General features: G+C 48.8%; 6 protein-coding genes; 4 read left to right on the forward strand and 2 right to left on the reverse strand.

Moving 5' to 3' along the window:
- Nucleotides 1-658: 658 nt before the first annotated feature.
- FFUJ_06689 (related to choline dehydrogenase) lies at nucleotides 659-2,642 on the reverse strand (the record flags this gene model as incomplete). XM_023580043.1 has 4 exons in its annotated part: nucleotides 659-852; nucleotides 905-2,183; nucleotides 2,235-2,317; nucleotides 2,375-2,642. 4 exons carry the CDS (start codon nucleotides 2,640-2,642, stop codon nucleotides 659-661), a joined length of 1,824 nt encoding a protein of 607 aa, XP_023432798.1.
- Nucleotides 2,643-4,340: 1,698 nt separating this feature from the next.
- On the forward strand, nucleotides 4,341-5,555 carry FFUJ_06690 (related to phosphoenolpyruvate phosphomutase; the record flags this gene model as incomplete). Its single annotated transcript, XM_023580044.1, has 1 exon — nucleotides 4,341-5,555. One exon carries the CDS (start codon nucleotides 4,341-4,343, stop codon nucleotides 5,553-5,555), a length of 1,215 nt encoding a protein of 404 aa, XP_023432777.1.
- A 772-nt stretch (nucleotides 5,556-6,327) lies between these two features.
- On the forward strand, nucleotides 6,328-7,717 carry FFUJ_06691 (uncharacterized protein; the record flags this gene model as incomplete). XM_023580045.1 has 4 exons in its annotated part: nucleotides 6,328-6,663; nucleotides 6,719-6,984; nucleotides 7,034-7,291; nucleotides 7,354-7,717. The coding sequence occupies 4 exons, from the start codon at nucleotides 6,328-6,330 to the stop codon at nucleotides 7,715-7,717; spliced, it is 1,224 nt and encodes a 407-aa protein (XP_023432778.1).
- Nucleotides 7,718-8,624: 907 nt separating this feature from the next.
- Nucleotides 8,625-10,175, forward strand: FFUJ_06692 (related to monocarboxylate transporter 2; the record flags this gene model as incomplete). XM_023580046.1 has 3 exons in its annotated part: nucleotides 8,625-8,632; nucleotides 8,700-8,905; nucleotides 8,956-10,175. The coding sequence occupies 3 exons, from the start codon at nucleotides 8,625-8,627 to the stop codon at nucleotides 10,173-10,175; spliced, it is 1,434 nt and encodes a 477-aa protein (XP_023432897.1).
- Nucleotides 10,176-10,447: 272 nt separating this feature from the next.
- Nucleotides 10,448-13,704, reverse strand: FFUJ_06693 (probable Alpha-glucosidase precursor (Maltase); the record flags this gene model as incomplete). XM_023580047.1 has 7 exons in its annotated part: nucleotides 10,448-10,702; nucleotides 10,761-11,475; nucleotides 11,644-11,721; nucleotides 11,774-12,902; nucleotides 13,178-13,347; nucleotides 13,395-13,596; nucleotides 13,656-13,704. The coding sequence occupies 7 exons, from the start codon at nucleotides 13,702-13,704 to the stop codon at nucleotides 10,448-10,450; spliced, it is 2,598 nt and encodes an 865-aa protein (XP_023432779.1).
- Nucleotides 13,705-15,214: 1,510 nt separating this feature from the next.
- FFUJ_06694 (uncharacterized protein) lies at nucleotides 15,215-16,417 on the forward strand (the record flags this gene model as incomplete). Its single annotated transcript, XM_023580048.1, has 1 exon — nucleotides 15,215-16,417. The coding sequence occupies one exon, from the start codon at nucleotides 15,215-15,217 to the stop codon at nucleotides 16,415-16,417; it is 1,203 nt and encodes a 400-aa protein (XP_023432780.1).

Below are 16,417 nucleotides of genomic sequence, written 5' to 3' on the forward strand. Positions count from 1 at the left end.
TGTTGCGATTTCTTTGGGAGATTAAAGCTAGAGCCTACTTTGCGAAGTAAGAGAAAATGAAGCAACAGTATTTCGCCTTCGTGAGTGGGGAAAAATGCGACCTCGGCCTCCAAGTGTTACTGCAGTGAACACTGAGCGCCTGTAGCCGGCTTCGGGGTGATAAGCAGCCCCGAATTGATCGGCGTAAACACCCAATCATTTGGTGCCCACACATTATTATCATAGCACACCCTCCAAGTACAGTGCAGACGTTGTCTCTTGTCGCATTCACGCACACCTGTACAGATATGTTGCAATGCTGTGGAGTAAATGGCGGTGTACATGCGAGGAACTTTGCATGGTCGTCAACCGTGCACATCCAATGATCGGATTTTGTACCCTCAGCGATTCACAGTACCAAGGCTTCTCCGATATCGCCAACTGCGTTCCAATCTTGATCAGAACATGGTAGTTTATGGGACGGAATAATGGTGTGATTTATGGCTGATACAGGCGAATTGGGAACATGAGAGAGTCATCAGGTTTAGCTGGAAGGTTGTCATCAATTATTTAGGCAGTGCCTAAATGGAATTGCTAAACCAGAATTGAGGCCATTATCTATCAGTCTTGATAGCCAGACATCTCTCTACTGTATACTACGCTACCTGATTGACCGCAGTTACTCTAAACCAAGGTAGGCATTCAGGATATCTTGTACCAATTTCTCAGCATTACCATATGTAGGACCCATCGTATGTCCAGGCGGTGTCAGTGGCATTGTAGAAGAATCGATAATACGCAAATTCTTAACGCCAAAAACGCGACCTTTGGAGTCAACCACTGCTGATGGGTCACCCGCTTTGCCCATGCTGCCTGAAAGAAGTTACTTAAAGCTGATATCTGTAGAATAAAGAGAATGACTTACAAGAAGCAGTACCATGATGCGTAGGATCGAGGTTGTCGTATGTTAGATCCAGCAAGTGCTCGTCACTGGTTATATTGGCACCAGGGTATATCTCCTTGCCGATCTTAGAAGGAATATGCTCCCAAAGCTGGCGGGCTCTTCGGAGGGCATACAGAGCAACCTCTTTGTCTGTGTCTGCGCGTAGCCAGTTTGGATCAATGACAGGAGGGTCGAGGTTACTAGCAGACGAAATAGTCATGTTGCCACGACTGACTGTCCCAACCATTCTTATAGTCATGGCGGCGTAGTTCTTGCCAGTCGTTCCAGCTGGAGGATCAACCATCTGCATGATGAACTCCACCTCAGGCCAGTCATCAGGGTACTGAGCGAGATCCTCTTGGGCCTTCTTACTAAGATTCGCCACAGGGATCTTCTCGAATGCCCCGACATCAACGCCACCGTTAGTCAAAGGACCCTTCTTGTGTTGGTTAAACTCAGTAATGGCTTCTTTCATCTTGGAGGGCTCTTTCCAGCCACCCGTTGAGATGCCTTCAATCTCCCAGATAGGCCCATGAACAGCAGCTGAATCATGTGTGCCTTGGCCGACTCCCGGTAGATTTGATAGGACTGGGATGTCAAACTTTTTGAGCGTCTCCTCAGGCCCAATGCCAGAAACCATGAGTAATTGAGGGCTGCTCCAGAGGCCGGCAGCAACGATGACTTCCTTTCGGGCTGTCAAATTGAAAGATTGACGACCATAATTATCAACGGTGACACCAACGGCCTTTTTGCCAGAGAAGAGAATCTTGCGGGTCATGGTGTTGATGTATGTTGTCAAACCAGGCAGACCAAGGCTCTGTTGCAAAAATGAACTCTCTGAAGAATCACGAAGGCCGGTTTCTGGGTTGATGGAGAACTGCCACCAGCCCCAACCTTGCAAGACACCAGCAGTGAAGCTTGGAATCTCTTTGAATCCCAAGGCTTCAAAGGCTTTGATAGCGTCCCAGGAAACTGGGAAGACGTATCCTGGAAATGTGAGGTGTAGAGGACCTCCTTTATCTGAGAAAGCGGCAGTGTCATAAAGGCCCGTGGCGTTCTGGGGACGATGCTGACTGTTATCGGAGAACTTCATAGTTCTTGTATTGAACTTGAGCATATTATCCCACGTGTAGGCATCGTCGCCGACTTTCTCAGCCCAGTGCTTATATGCCCCCTTGGTAGGGCGGTTGAACATCATGAGGTTTCTGGCACTGCTGCCACCAAATGTTCTACCTTGCGCATAATGAATCTTCTTCCCGTTCTATTCAACATCAGTACAAGAGGGCCAGGGTGAGGTCACGGAAAAGCTCACGTTTTGAGGCTGAGTGAAGTAACCCCAATCGATAAGTGGCTGCCAGCTAGACGCGCCCCCCGAACCCTTCCAATCGTTGATCCCTAAGACAGATTAGTGAGTTGGGCGGCAAAGAGTCACGAATGTATTGTGAGACGTACTAAATGGCAGCTGGCTGACGTTACCGTTGCTCAGTTCATAGAACCCTCCTGCTTCAACCAAAGCAACAGTCGCGTTACTGTGCTCAGTGAGACGCGCTGCTGCGAGGGCGCCTGCGGTCCCACCACCAACGATGACATAGTCGTAGGTGGCATTGATACCTGGTATACCAAAGCCATTACCAGTGAGTTGCCCATCGTCAAATTGAGGCGGTACGTCTTCAGCGAGTGCTGACACAAGAAGAGAACACAAAACAGGAAGAATATGCATGACGGCGTATTTGGTAGTCCCTTCATTAGGTACTGCTATGTGAAACCCACATTCACTCCCGCGAATTTATATACGAAAAGACGATTTAGGCAGGGAATCCTCTCGGGGATACTGAGCTCGACAAGCGTAATTCATCCATCTTGGCGTATTGACCCAAATCACCCGATATCGCTCCTCCCTCCATTTGGTAGGCATGTCCTCAAGCAAGCTAAGACCAGGGCTACGCGTACTCATGGTACAAGAAAAATAGTAACGAAAGGATATTCGGCATCTCGAATCAACATGCTGACATGAGGATCTACCAATCATTACGAAGTCTTTTTCAATCACCTTTGTTTATTTGAAAGACTTTCGTAAGATAAGACGATGAGGCAAGGAAGTGCCAGTGTCGCATTGTCGATTCCTGAGTCAGTGCATCCCGTGCCGTGCCGCTCGCCAACTTGCAGCTGAGATTGCAACACTACCCGTGCACCAGGTTGTAACCCTAATGATTACTGCTTACCCGGAACAGTCCCATCAAGCGAGATGGATCATCCGCAATAGTTCCTGAGCATTAGTGCGACGCAAGTTCCTTGGCACGAGCCCTGCAAGATGGACAAGACAGCTTGGCGATTCGGCCCGGGCCGGGGTTAGTCAAGACGGAGTCTGCGGGCGAGGCATCTCCACACAGTAAACATGTTTAGGTGAATAAGTTCGTAAACTAACACTCATGATCTGAGCTTGTTCTCCCCGCAATGCGCTTATCATACCATGTGCCGTCCTTGTGCATACAACCTCGGATCCGTTTATGCAGGGATCTGCACACCAAAGTCCCTGATTCGGTGAATTTCGGCGCTCTGTAAACAATCCTTTTTCATCCTTGCATTTACGAATCTCAGTCTTGAGACGGGGAGTTGCTTCACGGTGTGGACACCATTAATTCACTCTATAATTGCCGCTGTACAAGTTCCTGTATCTTGACTCGTGAGACACGCCATGCCCCTGTTGCTGTCTGAAGCGGTTGACGACGTGTCCTTACTCTCCACCGCCATGAACCTTAATCTGTAAAGATCGTCGATGTCATACTGCGTGATAATGCATCTTATTCCTATGATAAAGCAAATACGGAAGCGAGGCACGAGACCCGGATGATGCAATTGCTGACACGTAATCGTTACCTGTTCTTATCTGTAATTGCGTGGGGTTCATCGCCATCTTTACCGAGGTCAAGAATGTACAGCTTGCCAGAATCTGACCCTCCTGCAGCCTAACTGGTTCATGGTAGCCAGATACGGTGAGAATTGAGGGTGTGTAACATCATCACGGACCAAGATATCTCGGGGGATCTGACAGAAGCCGCATTGGGTCCCCCTACCCACCTGAGGACGGTGAACGAGGTGACAATAGGGAGCAGACAAACTAGGCAATAACTCACAAGATACAAGACTCGAGTGGGAAGAGAAAACCAGTATTGACAATAAGCGTAGCTGATGAGAATATGTCCCACTGACGGCGGACATGGGTTCTAGCTGTTTCAGAGGTCATGGCTTAGATAGAGAACAAGTATAATAATGAGGGAAAACGACCGACTCTTGGCTTGAATTACAGCCCAAATTCAAGATTCTTAATGTGACTTATTTTCTTGTCCACGAAACTCTTCTCACTTGTTTAAAGATACTATCAGTTCCAAAGCCGTACAAATACTACCAAGTCAGCAAAATGGGATCCCTTCATACTGAACTTTCACCATCGCCAGCCTTCTCTTCTGTGCGTTCCGCATTGGCCCAGAACAACAACAGAATCATTCTCTGTGAATCTCACGATGGCACCTCCACAGAGATCATCAGAGCAACTGTTGGTAAGAATGGCCAGAAGTTTGACGGCATCTGGTACAGTGGTCTCTGTCAGACAACCTATCTCGGCATTCCAGACAGTGAGACGCTCTCCCCACTCCAACGGGCATCACTCCTCGCACTTGACGGGGAGCTCAAGCGCAAAACAAGCAACCGCTCCCTCTGTGCCGCTTTTGACGCAGATAGTGGCGGTGATATTGCAGACATCCCTGCATTGGTCGCACTCATGAACCTTGTCGGCGTCGGCATGGTTGTCATCGAGGACAAGGCCGTTTCAGCTCCAGGCCAAAAGGTCAACTCGCTTGCTGCGTCATCTGCTTCACAGGCTCTGGCTAATCCCCACGAATTCGCGGAAGTAATCCGCGCTTTCAGAGAGGTGAATGCAAAGGCAAAGGGAGGCCCCATGATCACCGCTCGTATCGAGTCCTTCTGCTGCCGTGTCTCTAAGGCAGATGCAGAAGAAGAAAGCAGATCTTACGAGGCTGCACACCAAGATGCCCTGAACCGAGCCAAGGTCTACCATGAGGCGGGTATCGACGCTATCATGATCCACTCCAAGAGCAAATCTCCCCATGAGGTTACTCGGTTCTTGCGCGAGTACCGCGAGTTCGATTCCCAGACACCTCTTGTTGTCGTTCCAACTACCTACTCAGAGATACCCAAGGATGCTCTGTACGAGGCTGGCGCCAACGTTATCATCTACGCCAACCACTTGATGCGCGCCAAGATCAGCGCTGTTGGCTCTATCTCTGACAAGATCCTAGCCAAGAACTTGGACCTGTTTTACAACGACGCTGAGATACGAGCAATGATTCAGGCTCGCAACTACGGTTGCCTTCTTAGAAAGCTACGGAACCGTAGTGCTTGGGGCGAGGAAAGCAATGAGGCAAGGATGTACAGAATTGTTGCGGAGGCGACGGCCTCGGAGAACATTCAGGCTACTGTGATCGACTTGCTAGAGGGCAAGCTTGCAGGGTGCGAGGCAGACACGCGCATTGTCAGCGTCAAAGAACTTCTCAAGATCAATGCAAAGCAGGTAGTTCCCGTAGCGGAGCTTGTCACCCAGGTAGATGTTTACTAGATTAGGTTAAGCTTCTTACACTGTTTTTGAACTGTCTTATCTTGCTGCAAACCTCTTCCTAACATCTTCATGCACGCTGTTCAATAGCCCTACGCTGTGATGCAATCCTGACAACCAAGTACTTGTGACTTTTGAGAAAAGTAACTTATATAAGGAGATGTGATCACAATTGTTGTGGTAGCTACATTGTACGCCGTAACCCCTCTTCAGGGAACACGTGTACATACGAAGAACTTCTCGGGGCTATCAACCTCACCTCTGATGTCCGGGTTTTGTACCCACACAGAGGAAAAAGGCTCTACCCTGAATCGGGAAGCTGGCATTATGATATCTTGCGTAATGCTATCTTGAGTTGCGCCATCTCTCGTTTCACGCACTTGCATATTAGGCGGGTGTTGGGTAGTACTGCATATGGTCAAGCTTACTTCAAATTGTTGACATTAGCCGCACGGATCATCGGCAAATGGAGGGGTAAGGGTCCTTTCTGGCTGACGACGCCACGACTGTGACTGTCCATATGTAACGACATATTTGGAGCGGCACAAAGCAAACGGGTCTGTAGACGTGGCGTGATGTAGTTAGACTCCGGGATGTTTTGAGTAACAGTGACACTCCCAGTTCAAGCATTCTGCTGCCCAGATAGACGCTCCAAGTAGTCACCACTATAAAAGCTAGGCTATCTGAGGGACGTATAGACTAGCCAGTCTAAAGCAAAGCAATCCAACTTCAAGCATTTGATACATCTTGACACTTTGAATTATACACTCACAAAATGGCACCTGGTCTCATCGAAACTGTCAGCGACTTTTCGCGTCTCCCCAAGACTGAGTACCGCACCAAGCTGGAGGTCAAGCCCCAGTCAGCACTCTTCCCTGATGGCTACAAGACCACAGGCCAGCAGCCTCCCCTCTACGAGGAAATACACCCATACTCGGATTTCCCCAAGGAGATCACTGGCATAACAGCCTGGACTAAAGATGATCTATCCGGGTCTCCTGAGAAGGAAGCCATCTGGAAGCACCCTCTCACTCCAGAAGAGCTCGAAGACCTGAGCACAGCTGCCGAGAACTACATCAACAGTGGCCGAGATTTGAACGAGATGTGCAAGGTATGAGTTATGAGTCAAGTAATGCATGAGTACATGTGCTGAGATGGCTGTTCAGGAGCTGTTTCCTCTTCCTCGCATGGCCAAGTACCTTGAAGAGGTTCGAGATGATATGATCAATGGCTACGGATTCATCTTGTTCCAAGGCATGCCTGTCAAGGAATGGGGAATGCGCAAGTCTTCTACGGCATACATGGGTTTAGGCGCTCACTTTGGGCATATCGTGAGTCAGAACGGTAGAGGCCACGTGCTTGGGCATATCAAGGACCTGGGTGAGAACCCAGCGGACTTCCACAAGGTCCGCCTGTATCGAACCACGGCAAGGTATGTGACTCAAGATCATGCTCGGCAGCTGGGCTCACTCGTATTACAGACAAACCTTCCATGCCGACCCGGCAGATATTGTCGGACTACTATGCCTCAATACTCCGCTCAAGGGAGGTGAGAACAACATTGTTTCGGGCCATCGGGTCTGGAACGTTATGCAAGAGGAGCGACCTGATATCGCGGAGCTTCTCACTCAGCCCATTTGGTACTTTGACCGAAAGGGAGAAGTCAGTGATGGACAGGAGGATTATATCCGATGTGCCATTTACTACATTGAGAAGGGAAATGGCAGAGTGTACTCCAAGTACGTCAGCTCACCAAGTCACTGTAGCCTTGAAGCTATGATGCTTACATTCTCAATTGTAGATTTGATCCAAACTACGTTAGGTCTCTGAAGAGATTCTCTGACAAAGGCATCATTCCCCCTCTCTCTGATGCACAAGCAGAGGCGATTGAGTTCTTTGACCAAACTTGCTACAGGGAATCTATTGGTAATGTCCTTGAGGTCGGAGATGTCCACTTCATGACTAACAACCATCTCTACCATTCTCGCCAGGCCTACACGGACCATGAGCCACCCGCTCCCCGTCGCCATCTCCTGCGGCTGTGGGTCTCCACGCCTGAGAGCGAAGGGGGATGGAAACTTCCGTATCATGATTCTGATTGGAAGAGAAGGGGCGGGGTGCAGGTTGATGATCGGCCTCACAAGGTTTTGCTCCACGCGGACTGAAGATAACGATTTTCAAGGCTCCATTCGTGGGATCATTACCCTTGAATGAAGATGTGGACATGCATCGCTAGAATGAACAATGATATGGCATTTGAGTTTTTCACCCGCATCAGTCTTGATCGTAGTCTTACACGCTGTCCTTGCGAATCTTGATAAAAACCTTCTCAAAACTGGGTATGTGACCGTGGGGTCAACCAGGGTGTCCAGTGAAGATCTTGGCCAACCTTGGCAAAGCTTGTTCTCAGGTATGCTTATATGCATCAAGTATCGCGGCCCGGATAAAGCGGTATCTTAAAATCTCGCAAGCACGCGATCAATTTCCCAATACCGTCTAAGATTGCTCGGACGCAATTCTCCCGGTGTGGTGACACAGCAGTTACAAGGATCAAGGCGTGCTACGGCGGAGATAAGGACTGAGGAGACAAATCTAGCCGGTGGGTATGGGGAAAGTCTAACTAATGGGGATTCTTATTGGCACGCCCTCCGCGGCGAAGGATTGGCTGTGCTCCGTGTTTGCATGCTGCAATGCTACTGATGCGGGGTGGGTCTGAGGTGCCGTAATAGCCGTTGCTGCGAGGAAACAAAGCTGTACTTCTCTGATACGTCATTTGCCTTGTTGTCTCCCAAGTTGTGCGTCCTGAGGTTTTCATTCAGAGGTCGTCTTTGTGGTGATTGTCAGATCTTTGCCTAGTCTGTTGTTCTGGTGCCATTGGCAGGGCGCAGGCTTGGAGGCTGGCAGATGAGGGGTCTTCTGTATGCCCCGCCAAGCAGCACCCATCATACAGCACTGTCATCGCGACTCTCTCTTCTCTTGCAAAGTAGACATTCTGTACCACGGTTCCAGCTTCACTTCACCTTCATGGTCCATTCAATTGATAGCGCTATTCATCACAAATTATTCACCATCATGGCCAGGTAGGCTGATTATGTTTCCTCGTCTTCCTTGAACCAGTGACTGACTGACATGATTGTTGTCTGCCAGACCCGAATACCAGCCTGTGTCTCGAAACAATGTAGACCAAATTCCTCTCGTCGAGCCAGGTGCTTCAGCTGGTGACGAAGCATCCGACTCCGACCTTGAAAACGACATCCCCATCAGCGAAACCGAATTAAAGCGCGACCATATTCCCAGACGAACCCTCATTCGTGTCCTGGCAGCTAACGGAGTCATCCAAATACCTATCTGGGGTATGTCTCCCTCTGGCTTTGTTCTGTACATCTACTCACAGAAGATCCAGGCTTCGCAATCAGCTACGGCGTATTGGAGGAGTATTACTTCAACAACTGGACTCTCCAGGGAAACAAAGATATCACGGGCGCTATCGGGACAACGGCCAATGGCATCATGTACCTTTCCATGCCATTCCTTTTCGCGTTGTTCACAAGACGATGGGCATACCGGCGTCAAGAGGCTGCTTTCTGCGGTGCCCTCATAGCTTCCATCAGCTTCTTCCTGTCAACATTTAGCACCAATGTTTGGCATCTGCTTGTTACGCAGGGAATCACCTCGGCATTTGGCTGCGCCCTTATCTACAGCCCCATTACCCTCTCCTTGGGTGAATGGTACACCACCAGCAACCGATCCGTAGCATACGGACTGGTCTTGTCATGCAAGAATATTGTTGGTACCCTCGGTCCATTCCTGTTTAAAGCTTCACTAGATACGTGGGGCTTCCGGACAACTATGACTGCCTGGGCCGTCTTTGTTGGCGCAGCAAGCATCCTCAGTATCAGCCTTGTTCCTATCCCACCATCAAGAATTGCCATGCATAAGACACCAGAAAGAAACATACCCTGGGGCTTTCTCAAGCATCCCGCTATATACTTCTATAGCATTGCCGTTTTCTTCCAAGGAACCGGTTATGGTTTGCCCCAGACTTACTTAGGCACTTATGCCCAGGACTTCAGTCTCTTGTCGGAGACAATGGCAACCACAGTCTTGGCACTACAGAACGCCGTTGGTATCCTTGCATCTGCATTTTTTGGGTGGCTCAGCGACAACAAGAAAATTGTGCTGTCAGCGCAAACTGTGTCGGCCATTCCATGCGTTACAAGCGGGTTGGCTGTGTTCCTCTTTTGGGGAAACACCACACAGGGAGGTATCTTTCTCTTGGTACTATTCTCTATCACATTCGGTTTCTTCTCAAGTGGCTACAGTGCTACTTGGGGAGGAATCCTCAAGCAGATGGAGAGTGACTCCGCAGACAGGGGAGAGTCCATTGACGCTGGGCTGATATACGGTCTAATCAACGGTGTAAGAGGTATCGGATATCTTGTTGGAGGTGCGGCGAGTGTCTGGCTGATTAACGCTGGCACAATTTCTGATTGCCAACATTTTGGGTATGGCAGTACCTACGGGCCACTGATTCTCTTTACAGGTCTTGTTTCTCTTGCTGGAGGCTGGGTTGTCATCTGGAGTTGGTGGCCTGAGTCGTGGACTATTGGAAGGCGCAATTGAGAATAACCGTGGGCTTCGGATAGTCTCCATTTATAGATATGCATATATAGAGATGAATGGGCGAGTTGAATGCATCTGCATCAAAGAATGCTTCTCGAATTAATGGATTGTACTAGTTTGTCTTGCCATACTGTCAGGCCAGAGACTGAGGAAAGATCGCGCGCCACAACTCTTTTAAGCACATAATGCATTAATAAAGAGAAGTAAGCAAATATATTCAATAAATATCGAGAAAGTCGTGTATCTAAAAGATAACTTCTTGCATTGCCGTTTTAATACTTAAATGTGACCTGGAAGTCATAGCTAAAGGCTCCGTTCTGTATAAATCGTTCCAGCCCTGTTACACATGCTGTGCCATTACTATACTCAAGTTTTGGTGATGAATCTTCCTCATTTACTTCCTCGGAATGGAACTCAACGCCCTTAGGCGCCTTGCGAAGTCCAGCCACAGTTATGTTTACAAGTGGAGGACTCACCTTGTAGTCACCAGTGATTTCCGCTCTTAAAATCCCCTTCCTGAAGGTATACTATAAAGTATGATTAGTCATGCTATTCATGGCTGAGATTAAGGGCCATTTAGCTTACTGCGACAGTCTTGATGGCTTTTGGTTTGAGACTGACACCGTCATCAAGATACACACTTCCTTCAGCGTACTCATTGTCGTCCAAGGCCAAGAGAAGTGAAAACGGGTTCCTTCTCGTCGCTGCAGTTGTATTTCCCGGTTTTTGCAACGTAAATATTGTGCCGCCTCTGATGTGAAGGTTGATATGTTCCAAAGGTGCATCAAGAGTGACGTTCTCTTGAGGTTTGGCATGGACTTCATTCAGTGTATACCAGTCAAACCATCTTGTTCCTTCTCCAATCCCAGGAAAAACGCCGCGTACTGTTTTTGAGTTTGGAGTGAGAACAGGTGTTACTAGAAGACATGGACCCAGTAAAAACTGGGAATAGGTGGCCTTGAGGCTTTCGTCGTTTGGAAACTCCCATGCCAAAGCGCGCATCACAAGATCGCCTTTGGTATTGGCGTAGTGGAACAGAGTGTAGATGTAGTTGAGAAGGCTGTATCTTACCGCTATAGCTCGACGTGAAGCTTCAGCAACAGACGACCAGACAAACGCTTCTTGGGATATCGTGCCGCCCATATTGTGATTTCGATAAAAAGGCATGAAGGCTCCCAGAGACATCCATCGAGCACAAAGGTCAAAACTGGCGTTATGGGAGTAGCCACAGATGTCAACTCCAAACATGGGAATTCCAGCCATCATGTGTGTCAGGGCATGTGAGATGGATAAGAACATACTACCCCATTTAGATGAGTTATCACCTCCCCATCTCGTCGCATATCGGCCAATGCCAGCAAAATTGCCACGGGCGATGTTGAATGGACGACGGCCAGGGAACAGATCAAGCAGTCCTTGGTAGGTCGCATTGGAGATCTGGTTACCAAAAAGATTATGCATTTGATACTCAGTGGTGTTTAACTCATCATTGTGGGTTGCATCCGGAGAGATGGTCATTCTCCTGATGGAGTGGCCAGGTTGCAGACTGCAATGACCATCAGCATATTGTGTCATGGTGATAAACAAGGCTGACTTACTTGTTAAGAACATAAGGTGGATAAGTCAGGTTTCTGACACCTGGTGTTGGCTCTGTACGTCCTAGCGTGCTAGTGACAGGCACTTGGAAGACATGGGCCGCTTCGACCTCCGCTGACTGATTGGCCGCAAGCTCTTTTGCCTTTTCAAACTCAGAGCGATTAGTCACACTGAAGCCATCTGGATACTCATAGAACATCCTGAGCTTCTCTCCAGGAATCAGGAACGGAACATGAACGGGGTTCATATCTAGACGACTATTTCCGCAGGGCCCCACGCAGTATGAAGCGGGCTCTGTAAGATCGGAGAGCATTCCATCGTAAGGCACGCTATCGTACCATATCTTGAGCTCTCCAGCCCACCATTTGTGCGTCTCAGGCAACATGAAGTCTCCCCAGACAACGAACCCAGGCCAGTTGTTGCCCGTGTAGAAGTCGCCCGACTCTGGATCCCTGATGAATGCTTTGAGCTTGGCGCCGCGTTCATAGGGACCGTAAGTATCCTTTGGATCATCAGGATTCGGACGGTATATGTTGGCCCATACAAGAGGAACGTAGTACTGCTCGTTTTCATGAAGCCAGTCTACCCACTTCGCCATGCGATCAGGCGGGAAAGTGACCGGGTTATTAGCGAAGCTGCGGAAGCCATCAAACATGTCAAAGTCTGACCAAATAGCCTCGAGTGGAATATCAGCGGCTCTGTAATTCTCGACAACCGCTTCGATCTTATCGAGGGTGTCATATCCCAAGCGACATTGGTGAAAGCCAAGTGTCCAGAACATTTGCATCGCAGGTAAGCCAACGCAGCCAGCGTGATACTGGCGCATGGTCTCAATGGCTGTGGACCCTCCTTGCTTGTTCTGGCCGCTAAGGAAGTAGAGATCAACACTTCCACCGATGGTGCGGTATGTCAATGTCTCAGGTCTCAGAAGCCACTCTTGGCCATGAGCATTGCGGGCGTATATACCGTGAGAAGTGGTGTTGCTACCCTTGTGGTATCGACTCTCCTGGTAGAAGGGATGGACACCATAGATATTTCCATTTATAGGGTTACCGTGCTCTATGCCAGCATCATTGGTCCAGAAGGTCTGAGTGAAGTTTTGCCCCAGATGGAAATCATGGATGTTCTCAGCTATTACAAATGTCAGCTTGGTTATTGATACATCTTGAGGGTTGCCGTGCCTAGTCCGTAGACGTTGTAGTTGGGCTCCATGCTAGTTACCAGTTCAATGAACTGGTCCTCGAATACGATGACATGACCGTAAGTCGAAAAAAGGACCTCTCTATCACAGCTCCGGGTAACTTTAAATTGGAAGGTCGGCGAATTACTGTGATGGATGGATCAGTTGACCTGAATCACGTCGTGTAGCAATCAAATGACCTACGTAAACTCAAATCTGAGGTCACTGTTCGAGATTGTCGTCTTCTTGTCTTGTACAGGCTCAAATACAAGTGAGTCTGGTAAGATATACTGAGTCCTGTTCTCTTCAGAAAGATACTTGGGGAATATCTTGACATTCAGTCTCTCCTTTGTCTGATACTGTACCTCGAGTATCAGGTCACGAATGTCATTACCACTATACATATTCAGAGGAGTGTTATACTGAGCGAGATTAATACGTACAACGCCTGGCAGTTAGGTCCAGCCATGGTCAAGTCAGCCTTCACACCTTTCAGGTCCCTCTTGATATTTGTTGCCTTGTAGCCAGGGCATTTTTGTGGGTTGGGCGCATGAGGGTCCTGGAATGTTGGTGTCAGACTAGGAGCGATCGCAATGTCAGGCGAGGCCGTCTTGGACTGAACAACAGTCGATATTGACGACTCAGCTACATGTATCCATATTAATCTACAAATTCGAGTTCCAGGCTCAATAATGAACGCTTACCTTGTGTCGCGACTATGAATAATATTAAAACCGGTAAATAGTTCAACATGGTGATATTCGATGCAGCAAATGAATGTCGAGACGGAGGACGACAGAAACGCTGTATGACCGTGAGCAATTGGAACACTGGGTGAGGCAGCCTGTGGAGGTCTACTACACGCGATTTGATGAGACCAAATGCTTATCGTCCGACGATACTCCAAAGGAACCGACTCAGATGGATACAGCGACGATTTGCGACCAAAATAGGTGAGCTCCCCGGCACGTAAACTTCTAATGATACGTGCCCTCCTCAATCCCCAGCCGGTCTTCCAGCACCATCCAGGCTGCGAGTCTTTTCGTAGGCTGGCGCGTATACATCCCAGATGCAGATGCTATCATTGCCATGAATCGTAATGATTTCATCCCTCCGTCCTCCCTCCCCACTATTTCTCAGAGGAGGTGTAGGGTTAGTAAAATGCAACATGGACAAGAGCCCGCGTCTCACGGATATCTCGGCACGGGCGTACCTAGGGGCGGCAAGTGAAAGAAGCATAAGATAGTGCCGGGTAGTAGCTGAGGCCAGGGTTTGCGAGCCGTACCCGTAGTCTTGCAGGGGAGTGTATACGCCATGTCAACATTGACAGTGTCAAAAGCCTGAAAAGGTCAGTCAACTTATGCAATTAGACCCCTGTTATCCACTGAACCAGGGTCTAAAAGCACCCATCCCCACTAACCAATTCTGCTCCGGCCCCTCTCATGGTTAGTTCCGCCTCAAATGATAAGCGGGGAGCTAGTTTAGTACTCCGTAACCCCGGATTGGGGCACAAACATGCATGGTAAGACCGTAGGACAAGGCCTTGGTCGCGTAGATACTCCAATCAAGATGAATGAATCTCAAATCCTTCCAATGATGCCATTGTCTTTGTTACTGATGCACAACACCGTGAAACCATTGATCATCTCTTTGTTGTATCTCGGTGCGACACATCCTTCCCAACGCTTATCATGCTTGTCAGAAAGCTTATGTGGTATTTTCGTAATCTCTGACCTCTACACCACCACTTCCGGATGATATGATGATCCTTGTACGCTCAGACAAACACCCTTAAACTCGTGTTCAGTGTATCATGAGAAAGGTTACAGCTCCCAGTCACAGTAACGAGCTGCACCTGGGTACTTCCTTGGCCAGTAGCACTCACCAAATATTTTGATCAACCACGCCACGTCATCTCGGCAAGTGTTACTGTAGTATTGCAGACCAACTGATAGCCGTTACTGTATGAAGGCGTGGGGTTGAATCTGTGAGACGTTATCTCGAAAAGGCAAGTCGTCGCACGACCATGGTTGCATTGAGTTGGAGGTGCGGAATATCCAAGTTTGCGAGCTCATGTTGACTCCGTATGCCCGAATATTGCTTGCTCTTCGTGGGGGCAGGAGACCATTTTGTTACATCATGACAGCAATCATCATCTCAAGCACTTCCCTCAACACCTCGTCAGCATCAAAACCTCTATGGCAAAAAGCATCTGTTACAAAATACTCGAAGGCACTACACTTACTTTTCTTTTGCAATCACTATGTCTACCCTTGATCCTCGTTTGTTCTACGAGCAAGTACTCGTCGAGAATGGAATCACTCATGCCTTTGGCGTCCCTGACTCCTGTTTGAAGGGATTCCTAGCATATCTCTATGCGACCAAAAAAGCGCCAGAGCAAATCGTCACAGGCAGTGAAGGTGCTGCTGCTGCGCTGGCTGCAGGTTACTATCTGTCAACCCAGAGTCTCGCCGTTGCATACATGCAGAACTCGGGTCTCGCAAATGCTTTGAACCCTCTGCAGTCCCTGGCTGCCAAAGAAGTGTTCGGAATTCCAATGCTTCTCATGGTGGGCTGGCGTGGACGACCAGGAGAACATGATGAGCCAGAGCATCTCTTGGCCGGCCCTCGCACCTTGGAGACTCTGGAGTCGCAGGGGTTCCCTTATGAAATCTTACCAGAGACTCTCGCAGAAACCAAGGCTGCAGTCGAAAGACTCGTCAAAGCCGCCAAGGAGGGTAACACTCCCACTGCCCTTGTCATCCCCAACCACAGATTCGCTGCATACAAGCCTGAGCATGAAGCAAGCAATGGTGTTTGGCATCCATCTGTTACAAACTTGGCCAAACATACAGTCAGGCCTGAAGATTGGCGCTCTTCTGAGGGTCAACCTCCTCTGTCAAGGGAACACTCCATTAGAATCATCCTCAAAAGGCTTTACCCGGAAGATGTCACCGTGTCTTCGGTTGGAGGGAACTCTCGTGAGATATACATGATTCGAAAGGAGAACAACGAGGACCTATCTCGGGCATTCTTATCCATTGGGGCCATGGGGCATACATACCCTCTCGCCTATGGCGTGCAGATCGGTCATCACAAAGGCCGCGTCGTCTGTGTTGAAGGAGACGGTTCCTTCTTGATGCACGTAGGCAATGTGGCCGTTCTGGCTGCCCAAGCATCGGACAAGTTGATTCATGTTGTGATTCACAACGGCATACACTGCTCAACTGGAAACCAGCCTGTCCCGGTTAGCACCAACAACCTTCTTTCGCTATGCGGAAGCTTGCCTTATAAGCAGAAGTTCTTTGTAGATAGTGCTGAAGGCCTTATACAAGCTTTTGAGTGGGCTGAAAAGACGGCTCTGATTGTTGTTGTCGTCAATCAGGACGTCTCGAAGGACTTGCCTCGTCCCTCGGAGCACCCATTCGAATTACGAGATGCTTTTATCTCCCATTTTGCCAAATAG

The sequence above is a fragment of the Fusarium fujikuroi genome, chromosome FFUJ_chr06 (genome assembly GCF_900079805.1).
Source record: "Fusarium fujikuroi IMI 58289 draft genome, chromosome FFUJ_chr06".
Taxonomy (NCBI): Eukaryota; Fungi; Ascomycota; class Sordariomycetes; order Hypocreales; family Nectriaceae; genus Fusarium; species Fusarium fujikuroi.